The 17034-nt window shown below is 36.6% G+C and overlaps 1 protein-coding gene across 2 annotated transcripts in view; it reads left to right on the top strand.

Moving 5' to 3' along the window:
- CDH12 (cadherin 12) overlaps window positions 1-17034 on the top strand; it is a 144781-nt gene that overhangs the window by 81665 nt on the left and 46082 nt on the right. The window contains exons 3-4 of one of the 2 annotated variants that reach the window (XM_086469071.1): window positions 244-363; window positions 7176-7343. In XM_086469071.1, coding sequence (XP_086325197.1) covers window positions 244-363; window positions 7176-7343 — 288 coding nt within the window. The remainder of the gene's footprint in view (window positions 1-243; window positions 364-7175; window positions 7344-17034) is intronic. The other variant, XM_086469073.1, reaches the window with a different exon arrangement.

Here is a 17034-nt window from a genome sequence, read left to right as displayed (position 1 = left end):
TGTCATAAATTGTTTATGAATATCTTCTGATAGTGTGCTGCTATCTCTTTCCTTCCCATTATGCCTCAGCTGTTAACTAGATGATTGCTAGCATAGAGCTGAAGAATTGACTGTTTTATTCTTGCCCGATTTCCAGTGGAACGAGAGTTACAACAGAATTCACTGGCAAGAGGACTATTGTGTCTGAAATATCCCTGAACACTGCTCTATACTGAACATGTGATTACCTTTGTTTCCTTGCAGGGGCATATGTGCTTCAAGTAAAGGCAACGGATGCTGATGATCCAACGTATGGAAACAGTGCTAGAGTGGTTTACAGCATTCTTCAGGGGCAACCATATTTCTCCATTGATCCAAAGACAGGTAAACAGTTTATCAGCAACAGTGCAAGATTTAAACTTTGGATTTTGATTCATGTCGGCAGTATCAATGAATAAGTATAGACTGGGCTGATGTGGCCAAAAGCCAGTAGAATAACTTTGCACATGATTCAATTTAGAGTATTGATTAGTTCTTGAATTAATTACAATCTGTTGTAAAAAACAGAAGAAACATGCTTTTACAAACAGTCCTGGAATATCTGAAATACGTATACATTGAGCAACTAATTTTTTTATGCTTTCCCATTTCTCTGTACCTAAAGCTTTATCTGTTACATGTATTCTGTTTTTGGGGTTTTTTTCCAGATGATTGTTTTGTATATTAGGACTACTTTTTTTTTTTTTTGCAGCGTTTTTTACTTGCTGAACTTAGTCAGAAATTCTCTACCAATGATTGTTTTGCTATATAGAGCTAGTTTGAAACTGTGGAACAGCTAATCATCTCCTGCCCTTCGCTTTTCCTGCGGCATAGTGTGTTTGTCTGGGGTTACTGGATGTTTCAGTAAAAAAGGATAATATGCTTAAAGAGACTAAAGTATTTGAGAAGCTGGTAGACATGTTAATTAGGCAGCTTATCCTGTATTTCCAAATGTCTTTCTTGTTTCTATGTTTAGTAATAGAAAGTATCTGTTATTTGGTAGTGGCTGGCCCAGCCCTAACATGTGACATTCAGTTAAGGAGCCAATAACCTACATGGTGAATGCCATGCATTGTGTTATCCTGAATGTATTATAGGGCTACTTGTCCATATGCCCCTTTCAGCAAATAGTTTCTTCTTCCAGTGAAGCTGTACTTGAATGTCAGATTGTGTTGAAGAGCCTTTATCCTTGATCAATCAACAATTTGGTGCTGAGAGCCTCACAAGGCAGTTAGTGACTATCTCCAATGGGCACATTCCTTTGTCACATGCTCCATTTAGTAGGAGATCATATTTCAATTTTACTTTTCAAACTGAAATGGGACTTCAAGTGTCTGAGGGGAAAAAAAAACATGTTTACCTTTTATACTTACTTTTTGTTTCATTCTTGTAAAGAATGAGGTAAAATTCAATAGCAAGAAAAAACTTTACTGGAGCCACAGCTGCAGTTCTAGTACAAGTTTCTTGAGGAAAAAAAATTAATCATTAGTACTTTAAGAACTCTTTTTTTTGTTGGTGGTGGTGTGTTTTTTTTTCCTGTGGCACTTTGCATTGCTGTATCATGCTGTCATCTGTTACTCAGTAGTGAATGGACCATAGGTGATGGCCTGCACCCTACTAGTCCTGGAACATCATACAAACCCAGTGACTCTACATCTGTCTGTTAATACCTTTAGTGAGTTACTTGGGTGGACCTTGGAGGTAAAAGAATGGACACTAGCTGTAATTACATATTATAATTACACTTACTAGCTATATACTATATATTATATTACAAATACACTTACTAGCTGTAAAGGAAGATTGATGAAAAAGCTAAGCCCAGCATTGCTTAAATCCTATAACAGAAAAAATCACTCATGCTTCTATGAACAACAACAATATGCTGTAACCTGTCTTGCACAAGAAAGGTCACAATAGGAGTTACCTGTGGGTCTGACAATGACTGTAGAAATAAACTGTGAATTATAGTGCACAGGATGCTGCTTAATGATTTGCTCTAAAATCCAAAAGTCTTGGGCAACACTACAGATCTTCTGGCATTTCCAGTTCTTTATTGTACAACTGTGTAAATGATACAGTAGTCTTTCACTGCAGTGTTTTACTGACATACCTGTCTTGAGTGTTTTTCACAGGAAAGTCAAAGAAAGCCATTTGGGTACAAAATGACAGACAAACTTGGAACTGCTGGCAGATGGATAAGCATTTTTTGAGTTGCTGTTCTTGGCTTTTTTTTGCTGTCTCTTGCATTCTAGTGACAATTTAGAGACATTCCCTCATAGTTATTTAAAGAACTTAAGAATGTCCATACTAGGTCAGACCAACAGCCCATGCTGCCCTGTATTATGTTTCCAAAAGTGATGGCCTGCTCACATCTAGTGAAGGATTAGATGTTTAGTTATGCATCCCCTGATTTTTTTTCTATTCTTGAACAACTTTTTATGAAGTTCCTGGATGATTAGCAGTGTCCATGTAACTAAAACTCTGAAAGGATTTCTCCTCTGTAACTTGTCTACTTCCCAGTACAGCTGACTTGTCCAGAAGCACAGTAACAGCACATCCGGTGACTAGAAATTCCCCACTAAAAGTTTTTTTTTGGGGAGGGTGGGTGAAAAACCAGCTCCTCTTGCTGCTTTGAAAAGCTACAACTTTATTTTGTACCTCACACTTACATTGCAGAAGAGATTGAACAGCTAATTCCTTTTCATTAGTTCCCTGTGACCTAATAGACCTATATTCTCCCCCAGTTGCCTTTTCTCTAGATTGAAGGCTTCTTTAAACAGAAGACATTCCATAGCACTCATCCTTATCTTTCTTGGGATGAGAAAGTGCACACAGTATTCAAGAAGGCAGCTCATATGGATGAGTGAAATGGTTTAATCTTAAGATTTTTGTTCTTTATTCCTTTCCAAACAGATTAAAACATTCTGTTACTTTTTAGCTTCTACCACATTAAAGCTGATATGTTTGTGCAAATTTCTATTACTACCTCAAGATCTCATCTCAGAACAGTAATGGCAAAACCACTGACCATAACTTTATATGTGAAATAAGGATTGTCTTTGGCATGCACATGACTTTACACATAGTCCTTTCTCAAATTATTCCTGATAGGTGATAAACATTTACTTTGATATGAATCTAGTACACTCAAAGAGTTTCTAACCTTTATGAGTCTGAATGTCACAGCTGCCCCTTGACTCCTCTTCTTTACTGACCTCCTAATTTTTTTGCAGTGCTTTGCTGAAGGTAAGCAAACCATGTGAAAGTGGGAGAGTTAGCCTTTATTGCTCTTGCAAGAACGTTAAAGGCATTACAGTCCCTGCTGGAGAGCAGCTGTTGAACTGGCAATAGGCCTTGATATTATGCTAGGGGGTCTACTTTTTGATGCTATGAAATTGCTCTTCTGACTTTAATGTGAGTTTTCTTTAACATAGAGCAGTTCTTTCCACTCAAATTTCTGGTGTTTGAGGTCAATATTCTTATTTATGGCTAGATGTCACCAATTTTTTCTTAAGCTCAGTATTCTAGTCCATATTCTGACCTCAGTTATATTCTTGAAATACAAACTGGTGTCAGCAGGAGTATTGATGTTAATACTTATTCAGAACGTTTTTCATGAAACCTGGATTTTCTCTTCCACACCAGTGGATCATTTCCTATTGAATTATGGCTTTAACTTTGAAGACTGTATCTTGTGGCCCAGGTCTTGTACATACTATTTTCTGTTTTCAGCAGCCTCATTGTGACCATACTTTTCTGCACATCTCATATTGATGACATTTGCAAAGAAAAAAAAAATCAGTTATTCACTTCTGGAACTGAACAATCTTTATTGTAAAAAATCTTTAGAAGGATTTAAAAAACACTCAGAACAACAATACATGCACATAAGCCCTTTACATTATAATATGACTTTCATTAAGATTTGGATGTTCAGTGTGAAGCTGAAGCTAGAATACAAAAATCTGTAGTCTGTCCTTTTCCATGGATTTTAATCTCCATTTTATTTTTCTATGTTGCTGGTTAAATAACCTTAAATCGTCTTTGTCCTGTCCATAAGAACTGATGATTTTGGTAGAAATAGCATTTTTCAGGATTTCTTCTATGCTTTTGAAATAGAGCAAGTAGAAAAGGGAAAATTGCCTATGAACTGCTAGACATGAAAATTTTTCTCATTTTTTTTTTTTTTTTTTGCTGGACATAAAGGTTTTTCTCTGAAAAATGTATAGAATTTCCTTATACTTCCAGACAGGAATAAACAATGTGTGACTGGGAACTTTACTACTAGAGTAACAGCAAATTCTTCATTTTCTGAAGACCATCTGGAATATTTCTAACCGGGAAAGCCACTCAGTTTTACATAAAGCAGGCGTAACTATCAGATGAATTGAATCTCCTGCTCACAACTTACTATCTGCTCATATCTTCCTGCTTATCGCTATTTTGTTTTGCTAGTATAACAAGGGAAGTCTTTAATTCTAATTGCTCTTCTCCTTAGAATGAACATACCAAGGTTATTGTAAAATATTGTGGAACATAGTCTTCACACCACAATGCAAAAATACGTTTTAAAAGATTGAATAGGAAACCTAGTAATCATAGAATCATAGAATGGTTTGGGTTGGAAGGGACCTCAAAGATCATCTAGTTCCAACCCCTCTGCCATGGCAAGGACACCTCCCACCAGACCAGGTTTCTCAAGGCTCCATCCAACCTGGCCTTGAACACTGCCAGGGAGGGGGGCAGCCACAACTGCTCTGGGCAAACCTGTTCCAGTGTCTCACCACCCTCAGGGTGAAGAACTTCTTCCTTGTATCTAGTCTAAACCTGCCCTCTCCCAGTTTCCAACAATTACCCCTCATCCTATCACTGCAAGCCCTTCTAAAAAGTCCTTCCCCAGCCTTCTTGTAGGCCCCCTTTGGGTACTGGAGGGCCTCTATGAGGTCCCCCAGAGCCTTCTCTTCAGGATGAACAAGTCCAACTCTTAGCCTGTCCTCATGGGAAGGGTGTTCCAACCCTCTAACCATCTTGGTAGCACTCCTCTGGACTCACTCCAACAGCTCAATGTCTTTACTTTGTTGAGGACTCCATAGCTGGATGCAGTATTCCAGGTGGGGTCTCACAAGGGTGGAGTAGAGGGGACAGAATCACCTCCATTGACTGGCTGGCCACAGTCCTCTTGATGCAGCCCAGGGTATGATTTGCTTTCAGGCGCGTGTTGCTGGCTCATGTCCAGCTTTTCATCTGCCATCACTCATGGTGGTATTCATCCTATTTACAAAAATACTTCTTTTTTTCATGAACATCACATGAATACGAACAATTTTTTTTTTTCAGTTTTACAGTTCAAGATTTCTTCCTGGAACAAATCAAACATTGACCAGTACTGGTTGTTTTCAAAAGCTCAAAAGGATAGTGTTGCAGTGTCTAAATGTTCCTAAGTATTTGCTAGTCATATTCCAGATCTATGCAGTATAGTATATGCCATGCTGAGATAGAACATAGTGGTTGTTATTGCTGTTGTCATTATCACTGTCAGTGTTAGAGAGAAAGGAATTCAATTCAGTGGGAATTATTAATAGGTTCCAGAAATAGCAGATTTAGGTCAAAGTTATTTCTAGACTCTGAACAAGTACTATAAGCTAGTGGTACCTGTTCTTACTTGTTAACACAGCAGCAGTTGGTTGCTACAAAGATAAGAATGACCCTTAAACTTTGTTTCTTATTATTCCAAACCCATTATAACACCAGGTGAAAAAGGCTGCTTTTAAACCCAAAAGGTTTAATACTAGAAAATTATATTTTCTGCGACAATAACAACTTAGAGGAGGAACATGCTTCCAATTGGTTTATTTTTCAATTGTGCCTGCTACCTGCACCAATCTGCACCTAGGCATTTTTTGAAAACTATTGCTAAATATATAGCTTTTTGCAATGTATTATGCACTTGTGAAATTTTGACAAAGAAATGCATTTCCTCCTATACATTAGGTTTTAAGAGAGAGGCTTGGTTGCCCGAAACTCTTTACAACCTTATCAGCTAATCCTAAAATCAGTAGTATTTCTATCTCTCCAAGTCTTCCTTTTATCATACACATTTTTAACATATCAGATAGGAGATTATGGCATACCTATTTAGATGTCAGCTATCCAAAATCACTGAAGATTAAGAATCATTTGGGTAATGTCTTACCATAGTATTTTAATTACATTGCTTTAAAGAAGTGTCCTGGTTTGTATGGGATAGAATCATAGGCCAGCCATGCTAGGTAGGGTCTAGTGAGGCAGGGCAGCTTACTGGAGTTAGCTACAGGTGTGGCCCATACCAAAATGTCATGATCATTGTAAAGGGGGAAGGTTGGCTGAGGAGGGAGAGCTCCTGTGGGGTTCCTGCTGGAATTCCTACTGCTCCTCTGTCTTCTTCCAGTTGTGATGACTGGATATTCATTTGGCTGAGTATAACTGTATGTCTCTGCTGGTATTGGTGGTTCATTAACTTTGTTTCACTCCCACCCCTAGGTCTGCTCTCCTTTTCCCTGATTTCCCTCCCTGGCTGGTGAGGGGTTCTTGGGTGATAGGGCAGCTGTTATAGTTTAGCCCTGGGTACAGGTTAAATGTAGACAAGAAGTTCTGAAAGTTTTCACTGCATCTATCTGCTGTACCAGGAAAACTTTCTCAAGCAAAGGAGAGTCTTATAATAAAGACCTCCTTTTGTACAGAAGGAGTATTCTCTTGGCCTAGAGTAGCTTAATGGTGATGGCAAGTGATTGGTTGGAAAAACTGAAGATGCAGGCTCTGAAATGCATTGCCACATCTTCTGACGTTGCCCTACTCTGCACAATGCATGGTTCTTCAGTCCCAATGTGGCAAACCTATGCTCATGCTGTCCACATCCCCAATGAAAATGCACTGTTCTCTTTTAGCTATTCATGTCCTGTTTGAAAACACAGCAGTCGTTTTGAATGGTTGAATAGCTGAAGAGCACACTTCTGAAATGCCTGGGTGATTTGCATGTTTCTGTGTGAACTCCCCTCTTGCCAACCCTTTAGGAAGAGTTCCATTCCTCTTCCAAGAGATCCAGTATTAAAATATAATAGTAGACAATCACAGCCCATTGTTTACTTGTTCTTTCTCTTTCCCACTTATTCTCATAGGTGTAATAAGAACAGCTTTGCCAAATATGGACAGAGAAGTGAAAGAACAGTATCAAGTTCTAATCCAAGCCAAGGACATGGGAGGACAGCTGGGAGGACTAGCTGGCACTACCACTGTGAACATTACTCTCACGGATGTCAATGACAACCCACCCAGATTTCCTAAGAGTATGTTGTATTCCAAATGCACTAATTTCCAAATAAGATTGACTAAAAGTATTAATGTGAAAAATCCTTTAGATAAGGAATAGAGATCCAGGAAGAAGAGTAGTACATGATGGAGAAAATTAGAATATACTAATCTTTTTTTTTAAATAATGTAAAGCTTAATTTAAAAGTATGAGTTTTGAATGTTTAATAGGAAATATATCATCAGTCTACAGGACCAGCATAAGCCTGAGAGTTCATGTCATTTTACACTTCAAAAATTATTTGGGAAATATTGTTTTGTCAAGGGAAACTGGATGATCCCCTTCAAATGACAAAAGGATATAACCGAAGACAAAACTGGCTCACGTGAAGCGTTGTTGTTATGATAATCAAGAACAGATTTTTCTTTTATACATCTGGGCCCAGAAGATACCTATCCTTGAAAAACCTTACAGCCTCAAAATAGCGATCATCCATTGAGAATTTATAACTCTTTCATATCAAATAGTTTAAATGAGGCTTTTCAGAAGTGTGCTAATTTAGAGGGTTTCATAGACTGTGTATGTTTAGCAGGATTGTCACTGCTCTCCTTAAATTTACTGAAGTTTTTTGTATTCCGTACCTTTGAATTGCAGAAACTAATCAAGTATAAACCTTGATAACTATGCCAAAACAATTAGCTGCTAAAAGTTGTTATTAAAGGCAATTTCGTATTAGAACATCCTTGTGAATTTTCAGTAACATCGTGGCAGCTTTTTACTTTGTATCTCTTATTGCACATGAATTGTAATCCCACTTTATTTACTGTAAATGCTCCTTAAGTACTAAACCACACCTGAAACTTTTACAGTTTTCACTTTATAAAAATCATTCTTCTTTTCCTCAGTATGAAAATATATTGCATTTCTGTGAGCATGTAGGAATGACCATGTTAAGACAAAGATCCATCAGGCCCTGCCTTCTGTCTCTTACACTGACATCTAGAGGGTATATATAAGAACAGGCCAAAAAATACTCTAGAATATTTCCTCAGTTTCTAATGGTTTTTAACCCAGATAGTGTCTTTCTAGTTAATAACCCTCAACGGATTTCTCTTACAGCAAGTTGCCCTGTTGCTTTAAAGCTTGTAATATTTCAGAGTCCACAACATCCGATGTCAGTGAGATGCCCAGATTAATCACAACAAAGCATAACAAACAGTGTCCTCTCATTTGTTTTGAATCCATCTGTGCATGTTGACCTCCACATATTTACCTGCATGTTGACCTCTTTAAAGAGCTCAGGAAGCATTGCAAAATATGACCTTTATTTAGAAAAGCTGTCTTAAGGGGTTTTTTTCAGCATGGGATAGTTTCCATGAGGCCATTAATCCTACTTCTACTGTTTTACTCTGTGCATGTCAGTCATATCTGTCCTTAGCTCCCCTGAACTCCGTGGAAATCTCTGGGGGAAAAGAATCAGTGTTATATGGGCACCTCCAAGCCTTCTTGTGACACTGGTTTGAAGCAAAATATTACATATCATAATAGTTCACTTATTTCATCCTTCAGGCTCTTGGGAATGTAACAGCTAATGCCAATGATTTGTTACTGTTTTGTCTGTTTGTTCCACAACTAATTTAACCTTCTCATGAGGAGTCCCCCATAAAGAAGGGTTCCAGGATAGAAAAGTTCCACAGCTATTCTACACTGAACACAGAAATATTGCATTAAGTTTTACTTAATTTTAAGTTTTCCTTTAACTTTAGCTGCTGCAGGGTAAATGTTTCTGCATGACATGATGAGGACCACAGTTTTTCAAAGGGCTTATACCAAAAATGCCATGCTATAGATTACCTTATCAAATATGAATATATTAATTATCAGAGAATAAAGTGTAAATTTATTTTCTGAACTCAGTTAAACTGAAAAAAAGAAAAAAGATTTCACAGCAGAAATGGGAGAACATATATTATTAATACTTGGAAGAAGCTACATTGTTAAATAATACATTACAAGCTTTCCAAAAGAAATGTCACAGAACACCTTCATCTCATCGAGGGTCCTTTAAGGAGACAGGCACGTTCGGATGGGATATCAGCATCCAGTGATGAAAAACCACTGACTATCCTGCTGAATGTGGAATTTTTTATTTAGAACCTGTGCTTTTGAACGTATTCAGTGGGGAACTCCCACCTTGCATGTCTCTCAGTAATGAGGAGTGTAACAAAAGGGAAACCTCTAAACATTATATATTTCTGTCAGAATTGTTTGACCTGCAGGTATCTATTGGCCCATATTTCAGAAAACTGACACTTCAGAAAACTGATATTTTCTTTATAACTAGAAGGAAAAATGCATCTGAATGATTGTATTACTAGAAATTTATTTCCAAAAGTGTTTTATGTGTCTTTCCTGACTCTTCATTAACACACTGACTTTCTGCATTACTTTGCATGTTTCATCATCAAAGATAGAACTTTTTTCATAAATATTAAAATAAAAGTTTCATACCAAAGTTTGATTCTTGCCAAAATTAGAAAAAACAAGGCAAAGACTGAAAGGGAAAGTACTTTTTGTATCATAGCAATTAAATGAAAATTTAGAATAACACGACATTCCTTTGAACAGAGAAGAGTGGATAAAAGCTGTTCATCTCTAGGCATGCATCCTAGTCCGGAAGGGAAATGATGGCCTTTCTCTCTCAGCTGTTCACGTACACAATAGCTGGTTAAGTAAAAAGACAGTTCAGCACAGCCTTCCTAGAAACTAATGGGCTAGGCCTTAATGCATCAGGCATTAGACCAGAGCTAGCTGCAAGGACAGTTATGGCTTGTTTCCAACTCTTAAAATAAGCTTCAAGAAAGGATGGATGGGTTATATTTACTTCAACATTTAAATGACAAAACCTATATAATTAGTTGGTATAAATTATACTTTATGGACTTAAACCAATTGAGTGAAGTGGTTGATTTGTATTTTGTAAGGTTATTGTGCTTCAGTTTTCCTGTCTCTTTCTTTTGTTCACTGATGACAGAGTGACTGTGAAAGCAATTTAGAGAAATAAATTCTTATATGCTGAGCAATAAAAGCACATGCAAATCATTTTAGTCAAAGGACTAGTATGTCTTTTTATTTTAATATGACATAAATACACTTTTAAAGGGTAAGGCCCCGACATAGGAGAAATGCAATTGAATTTTAAAATTTATACAGTTTTTATTCTGATATTAGTAAATAAAAGACCATTCTCAAGTGCCTTATGAAGTCAGCAGTAACTTTGGTTTATTTTTAAGGTGATGCTGCCTGAATTTACTTTTTTTATTCAAAAGAACTATTTGGATAAAGTTATGGTTTTGACATATTTCCAGCTTACAGGAGAAGTCACTATTGTAGGGGAATGATTGAAAATTGGTTTTAACAGAAGAAAAATTAATTTAAGTTCTATTGTAGGGGAATGATTGAAAATTGGTTTTAATAGAAGAAAAATTAATTTAAGTTTGGACCAAATACTCGAATTTTGTCTACTTGTGCATGTCTTTGCTTTAAAAAAAAAAAAAAACAAACAACAGCTCTCTGATGGTCAGAAACCATTATCTCAGGGTTGTTTTGCAACCACATTTAAAATGTTCAGACGGCTATAGAGCAATGCTTAGATATCACAAGGGCCATTTTTTTGCTGTCGTTGATCTTTCTGGAAGCATCCCAGTGAAATCCAGCAAGTTAGTTTGCATAAAAAAGTATGGCAAATTTCCAGAAATGCTAACATGCTTGGAAACAGAAATCCAACTATTCATCTTTCTGATAACGTCAACTTAAATAAGGCAAGGTTGAAGGATTGTTCCTAGGACCTTGCACATCATCTGCCTGTCCATACTGTAAAAGTTTGCAGCTAATTGGATTTGGATTTTGAGTGGCCGCTACAATGCATTTCACAGGATGTATTAAATTCTCCACTGGAAACAGCAGAGGAAATAACAATCTTTAACAGAAAAGTCAACAAAACAGAAAATACAGAAACTGGAAAAAAATATCTTTCATAGATACAATTTCAGGAACTTTAGTGCAAGTAAAAAAGACCTTTATAAAAGAGAGAGCGCCATTTTTTCTCTTAGTATATAACGTTTGCATGCTACTTGAATGAGCTATTATCTAGACGATCTATTATGTTGATCTATTATCTATTTCAAAAGTTATGATATTAGGAATAGAGTTTGCATATTATTACCCTTTGGATAGCATCTATTTCCAGTGATTGTTTATTGATTTATAGCATATTTTAACAGATTTACTTTCAAGTACAAAAATGTGTAGAAATATTTTGAAAGAAAAGACACCAAGTGCTGAACGTGGAATACCCTGCCTATACATACTTATGGATACACACTCTGTGGATTGAAAACTTATCATAGTTATTTTTTGTATGTTCTGTGAAGCTTAGTACATCACAGGAATTGCACACATACTGTTTAGCACAGGTTTTACTGTATAAAATCAGGTCAATTTTCTGCACTCAGTAAACTAAATGTAGCTGATTTCATTCATGTGGCTTTGAACCAGTATTGCTAAGATTTTATTGCAAAATTGGGTTCAGATGCGGAGTGCAAGTAAAAGGTCTTCTGGTCCACATGAGACAGAAAAATAATCTTTTAACCCACTTCTTTGGATGAGTGACCTATGAGAGAGAAGTTCCTTCAGAATACAACACAGATCCTACCCAGTAGTAAATTAGACATTTACAGAAAAGGACTGTGTGATTAAGAAATTATTCTGTTCACTAACCTAAAAAAAAAAAAAAATAATGAAAGCAGATGCTTGGTTAAAAAAAAAAAAAAAAAAGAAAAGGAAAAGAAAGAGGAAGATTTAGTCCCTCCTTGTTTGGACAATTTTCTAGAAATCTTACTTGGGATTAAAGTTCAGAGCTCCAATCTGCCTAATTAAGGATTTTAACAAATCTGTTCAACTTTCTGGGAAGTTATTCTACCCACTGCAATTTAGACAGTAAATAGGGAAGTATGGCTTCTCTTGGTCCCCCTGTTAAAAGTTGTGCTTTGTATACTGCACTTGTATCTTCATTGGCTCTCGGAATGAAAATGAGTCTATCCTTCATTGACTAAATAATTTGCCTGGCAGACAACATACCCTAATTCAGTTACAGCAACTAATTACTTACTTGATACCAAATGAGAGGTGCTTACACAGTACAGGTGGACAGATTCATCGCAGACTAGCCTGCAGGCAGTGATTAGGTGGGAAACCAAGTTAGAGCTTGCTTTGAAACAGGGAGGGAAGGTTGAATACTGGTCTACTGCATCTTTGTTAATTTTCTAACCACTATGCCATAAGACATAAATGGAAAAACTTTGTAAACAAAGCTTAAATCTTTTGATGTCAGAAAATCTTAAGTCTGATTTCCATTTACATATGAGTTTTGGGTAAACTAAAACTGGGGTGTTTTTTTTTTTTTGAGTTGAATGTATATTTTAACCAACCATTTCAAGAAGCAGTGGAAGACAGGAATAAAAAGACTCCAGAAATGGGCCCATGGAATTGTAAGTCAATCATGAAACCAGCAGCCAGGTCATTATAATTTTGGTTTGTCATACCAGTGAGTCACTTAACCACTGCTTTAACAGCAGGAAAACAGTAGTCAAATCAGTATGTGAATAAATACTAGAAGACTAGAATTTGCACAGTGCTCTTACAGGTATCAGAGGCGGACTCAGAATAACTCCTTTTTAATCTGCGTTCCTTCCAAGTCTCACAGCTCTGTACTCTCTGCATCTCTGTCTCCTCCACCTCTGACTGCCTATTTCCTCCTCAGCCTGCCTATCCTTACATTCAATATGCACTCTTGTCTCCCTTCTAAAAGAGAAACTAATTTATCCTTAATCTCCTTTTCACGTTGTAACTACAGTGTGGCCATCTCCTCCTACTCCCCAAGTGTTGTTTTTTTTTTCCCTAATAATAACACTGCTAAGATAATTCATCCTTCGTTGGTTTACTTCCAGCTCTGAGTCTCTCCACATTTTGCCATACTGAGATCATGAGTCTTCACCACACCAGATAAGCTCTTTACAGCTCCATCTTGCTTGATTTGGCCACTACACTGTCACATAGCTCGGTCAGCCTTGCCTGCTGTTTATATTTGACCCACCTGAATTAGCTACATTTCACAGCTAGTCAGAAAAAAAAGCCTTTGTACTTTTTTTCCTGCAACAACACTTAATCAGTGAAATTATAGACATTTTAACGTAAATTGAAATAAGGTATACAACAGCTCATTTTGTTTTCCTTCGAAGAGTTAAAGAGGGGTACAGGAGCATCAAGGAAAGTTCCTGGACATTTAAAGCATCTCTACTGTTAGCCTTAGCACAGTCACTGGGCACAGTTTTGACCAACTCCAAGTGAAAGTTTCTCAGACAAATTCAGGGCGTTTGGGAAAATTGGTACAGATCAGGAACTATTCTCTGCAGTCAGTGTTCATGAAGCTGACCTATTTTGGTGCGGGTAAAAGAATTTAATAACAAGAAAATAGGCCATTCTATACTGGCTAGCTTCTGGGCTGCAGAGTACAGCTGTTACATGAAATTTCTTTGTACAACTGTAGCTTTTTTCAACCAGTGCTTTGCAATCCAGGCCATGCAGCCCACCTTGGGTCACAGCACCTGACAGTCAAGGCTTCTGTTACTGTTTCTGTGTTTGCAACATAAAGGAGTTAACAGAAAATTCAACATCTATACAGATTTCTATTTATACTTACACCAAATTTCTACTACTTTTTTCTTATTCCTTTCCACATCAGAATTCTTCCAGCACTTTCAGTAAGAGCTGATTTACCCCCAGAAATGGATATAGTCTTAGCAGAAGCTCCCTAGAAACTTTTTTTTTCTTTGGTATCTGTCACCCTTGTATGATCTTGATCATGCAGCATCTTGAAAATAAACTTTTGATACAGACTGAATAACAACAGATAGACCAACTAAAGCACAATGTTTTGAAAAAAACATGAGAAATAAACTGGAGGGAAAATTATTCGGTTACCATAGAGTATCAAAACACTAAATATTTAGTAAATTTTGTGTCTGCTACACTTCTATTTTTTTTTTAACTTTCTCACGAATGCGTAACTAGCAAAGGCTATTCTTAGAGGGCTGTTTGGAGTAGTGATTGAATGGAACAAATATGTCTTTAAATCTCTAAACTGAGAGAATCCTCACCTGCAAAGCAGAGCATGAAAACATATGTAGCTATTTCTTGGTACTATTCCTTAACCAATGAAAAGTTTGTCACTAGGTAAAATGTAATGCCCTGATTGCACTGTAAGCAATAGTCCAAGAGATAGAAGTGAACACAACAGTGGTTAGAAGTTAAGTATTATCTATTGGTCCTAAAATTCTGGTTTTAGTCTGCACTTACCCAATACATTTTCCCCCTATCATCAGGTTTAAGTGGTAGCTGATCATTAACAGCAAGATTTGTAGGTCAATTATTTTTATACACATCATTATCATCATAGTAGATTATTATCATTAATGATTGTATTTTACATTTGCTACCTTCTGTATAGAAGGTTTAAACAAATACAGTTCATGGAAATTCAACAACTTTCGACAGGAATCATGACATTTATTCCACCCCAATGTGTTTTCTGTGGGGAGAAGTGAAAAAGCTATTCATTCAAAACACAGAGAACTTAGGTTAGATGCATGAAATTATCCATGGTAACCTTGGGAAGGTTTAAAAGCACCGTGCATCTCCACCTGCTCTCTGATACTGAGGAGTAGCTAGGACTACAGATTTAACAGCATGGGGTTCCCTTGCAGTGAGAATTGGTTGCAAAGTGACTCAGAGACTACAGTGTCAGTTACTGCGTCACTATAATTTCTGGCAGCATCTCCATTTTTCTCTGAGGCCTTCTGTCCCAGTAAGAAATCAGCACAGCCTTTCTGCTTCTAACCGTGGTGGGCCTGCTTTCTGAAAATTTAGAGGCTGCAGTGCAACATGAAGTGAAACAGGCTGTATATAATTATTTCATTTTAATCACAATAGTTAGGCTTGTGATTTTTCAGAAATACCTAACAACCACGATTGTAGTCAGATTTTCAGGAGTGCTTCACTCCTCGTAAAAAGCATTAAACGGGGTGTCCAAAAAGTGCTTGCAACAATCCAAAGGTTCCTACTAACAGCAATAGGAGCTGCAGATACCCAGCAGTTTTGAAACTGTCTTCTCTGAGTCCAAAATACGTGTTTAGTTGACTTTTTGCATAAAGCAAGATATAAAATAAAAAGGACAGAAATATTCTAGAGGAAATCTTTCAAGTTTTCTCTCTAATTCCTGACAATTATTTTTTTCTCAGGGGCTTCGACAGCAGATTTGTTGGTCTTATAAATGTGATCACCAATGCTCTCAAGAGAAGGATCTATAATTAAGCATTCAGTACACAAAGATTTCATTGCAAAAGAAGACGTATTTATATAGAGATTGCACCTTTAAACACTGAAGTTGGGAGACATAAAACATCACTTTTGATAAGTTGATCATAATTGCAGTAACATATAAGAGACTATAAACGTGAGGCAAATTACCAACCTGTTGTATCTTTATTTTTTGGTCTATATCGCACACTAAATCACAAGTACTTTAAGGAAACTGCATACAGAAACCAAAACTTGAAACAAAAAAACGGTAAACTATTATGATCTTCTACTTCATGATTTCACATTTTTATCTTTAAAAATAATAATTTTCTTCTTTAGACTCTTCCAATATGGTGAAGAAAAGTAATATATATTTTAAGGAAAACTACATAAGATGTGCTCAATGAGAATGTGAAAATCAAAGCTTCACTGGAAGTGTTCTGAGTAATACAGATGTTGAGCATCTTTTGTTTAGGTGATTTTTAGACATGCATCTTAGGTGTGACTCGGAGGACTAAAGATAGGGACCTAATATCGTTAGTCAATGGAGAGAAAAATGATTCTTCCAACACAGATGATTTAGAGCACTTGGCTTAGATCCTAAAGTAAATGGTTTGACCACATTCTTAAGAATGAATGAATTGTAGTAAAATTGTGTTATTATATTTTGTGCCAGAGTAATAAAGATAATATTAAAAAGCTCCAACAAGATATTTAAGAAGCAGAGATGTTTAGCAGAGCGTTACAAACTCTGTGTCCCATCCTAGACAATACACTTTTTATCATGTTAGCATTTCACATATATCATGCAATTTAAATTTTACAGAGGGAATAAGTGTATTGATTTATTTCATGGTGACGGTGTGATCACCAGAATATTACCAATAGACCTACATGATAAATGCCAATTACATGCTTCCTGAGATTCTGAAAAAGGAAAGATATTTTCCCCTGCAACTATCCTTTTTCTATCTGTAAGGCATGCTACACCTTGATAATTCTTTATAACCATTGTATTACTTACATAAAAACATTTGACTGAAACTTTTAGACTATACCCCGCCCAAAAATTATTTTTTCTCATATAATTTTGGACTTTTTTTTACTGACTTTTTTTGTTTGGTAATAAGTTCTTAATCAATAGACTGGATATTAACAGAACAGGTCTTTGTTAGTTGGGGTATATAATGAAGCCGGTCATCTAGAACTGGTTTTCCACACAAGCCCTCATAGATCCAGGAAACATGTTGCCTAAGACATGAACGCATTGACAAAGTCAGACTGCACAGATGACCTTTTAGCTACCTCTT

Source organism: Leptosomus discolor, chromosome 8 (assembly GCF_034619465.1).
Source record: "Leptosomus discolor isolate bLepDis1 chromosome 8, bLepDis1.hap2, whole genome shotgun sequence".
NCBI lineage: Eukaryota > Metazoa > Chordata > Aves > Leptosomiformes > Leptosomidae > Leptosomus > Leptosomus discolor.
This window is presented reverse-complemented; position numbering and strand designations above follow the sequence as displayed.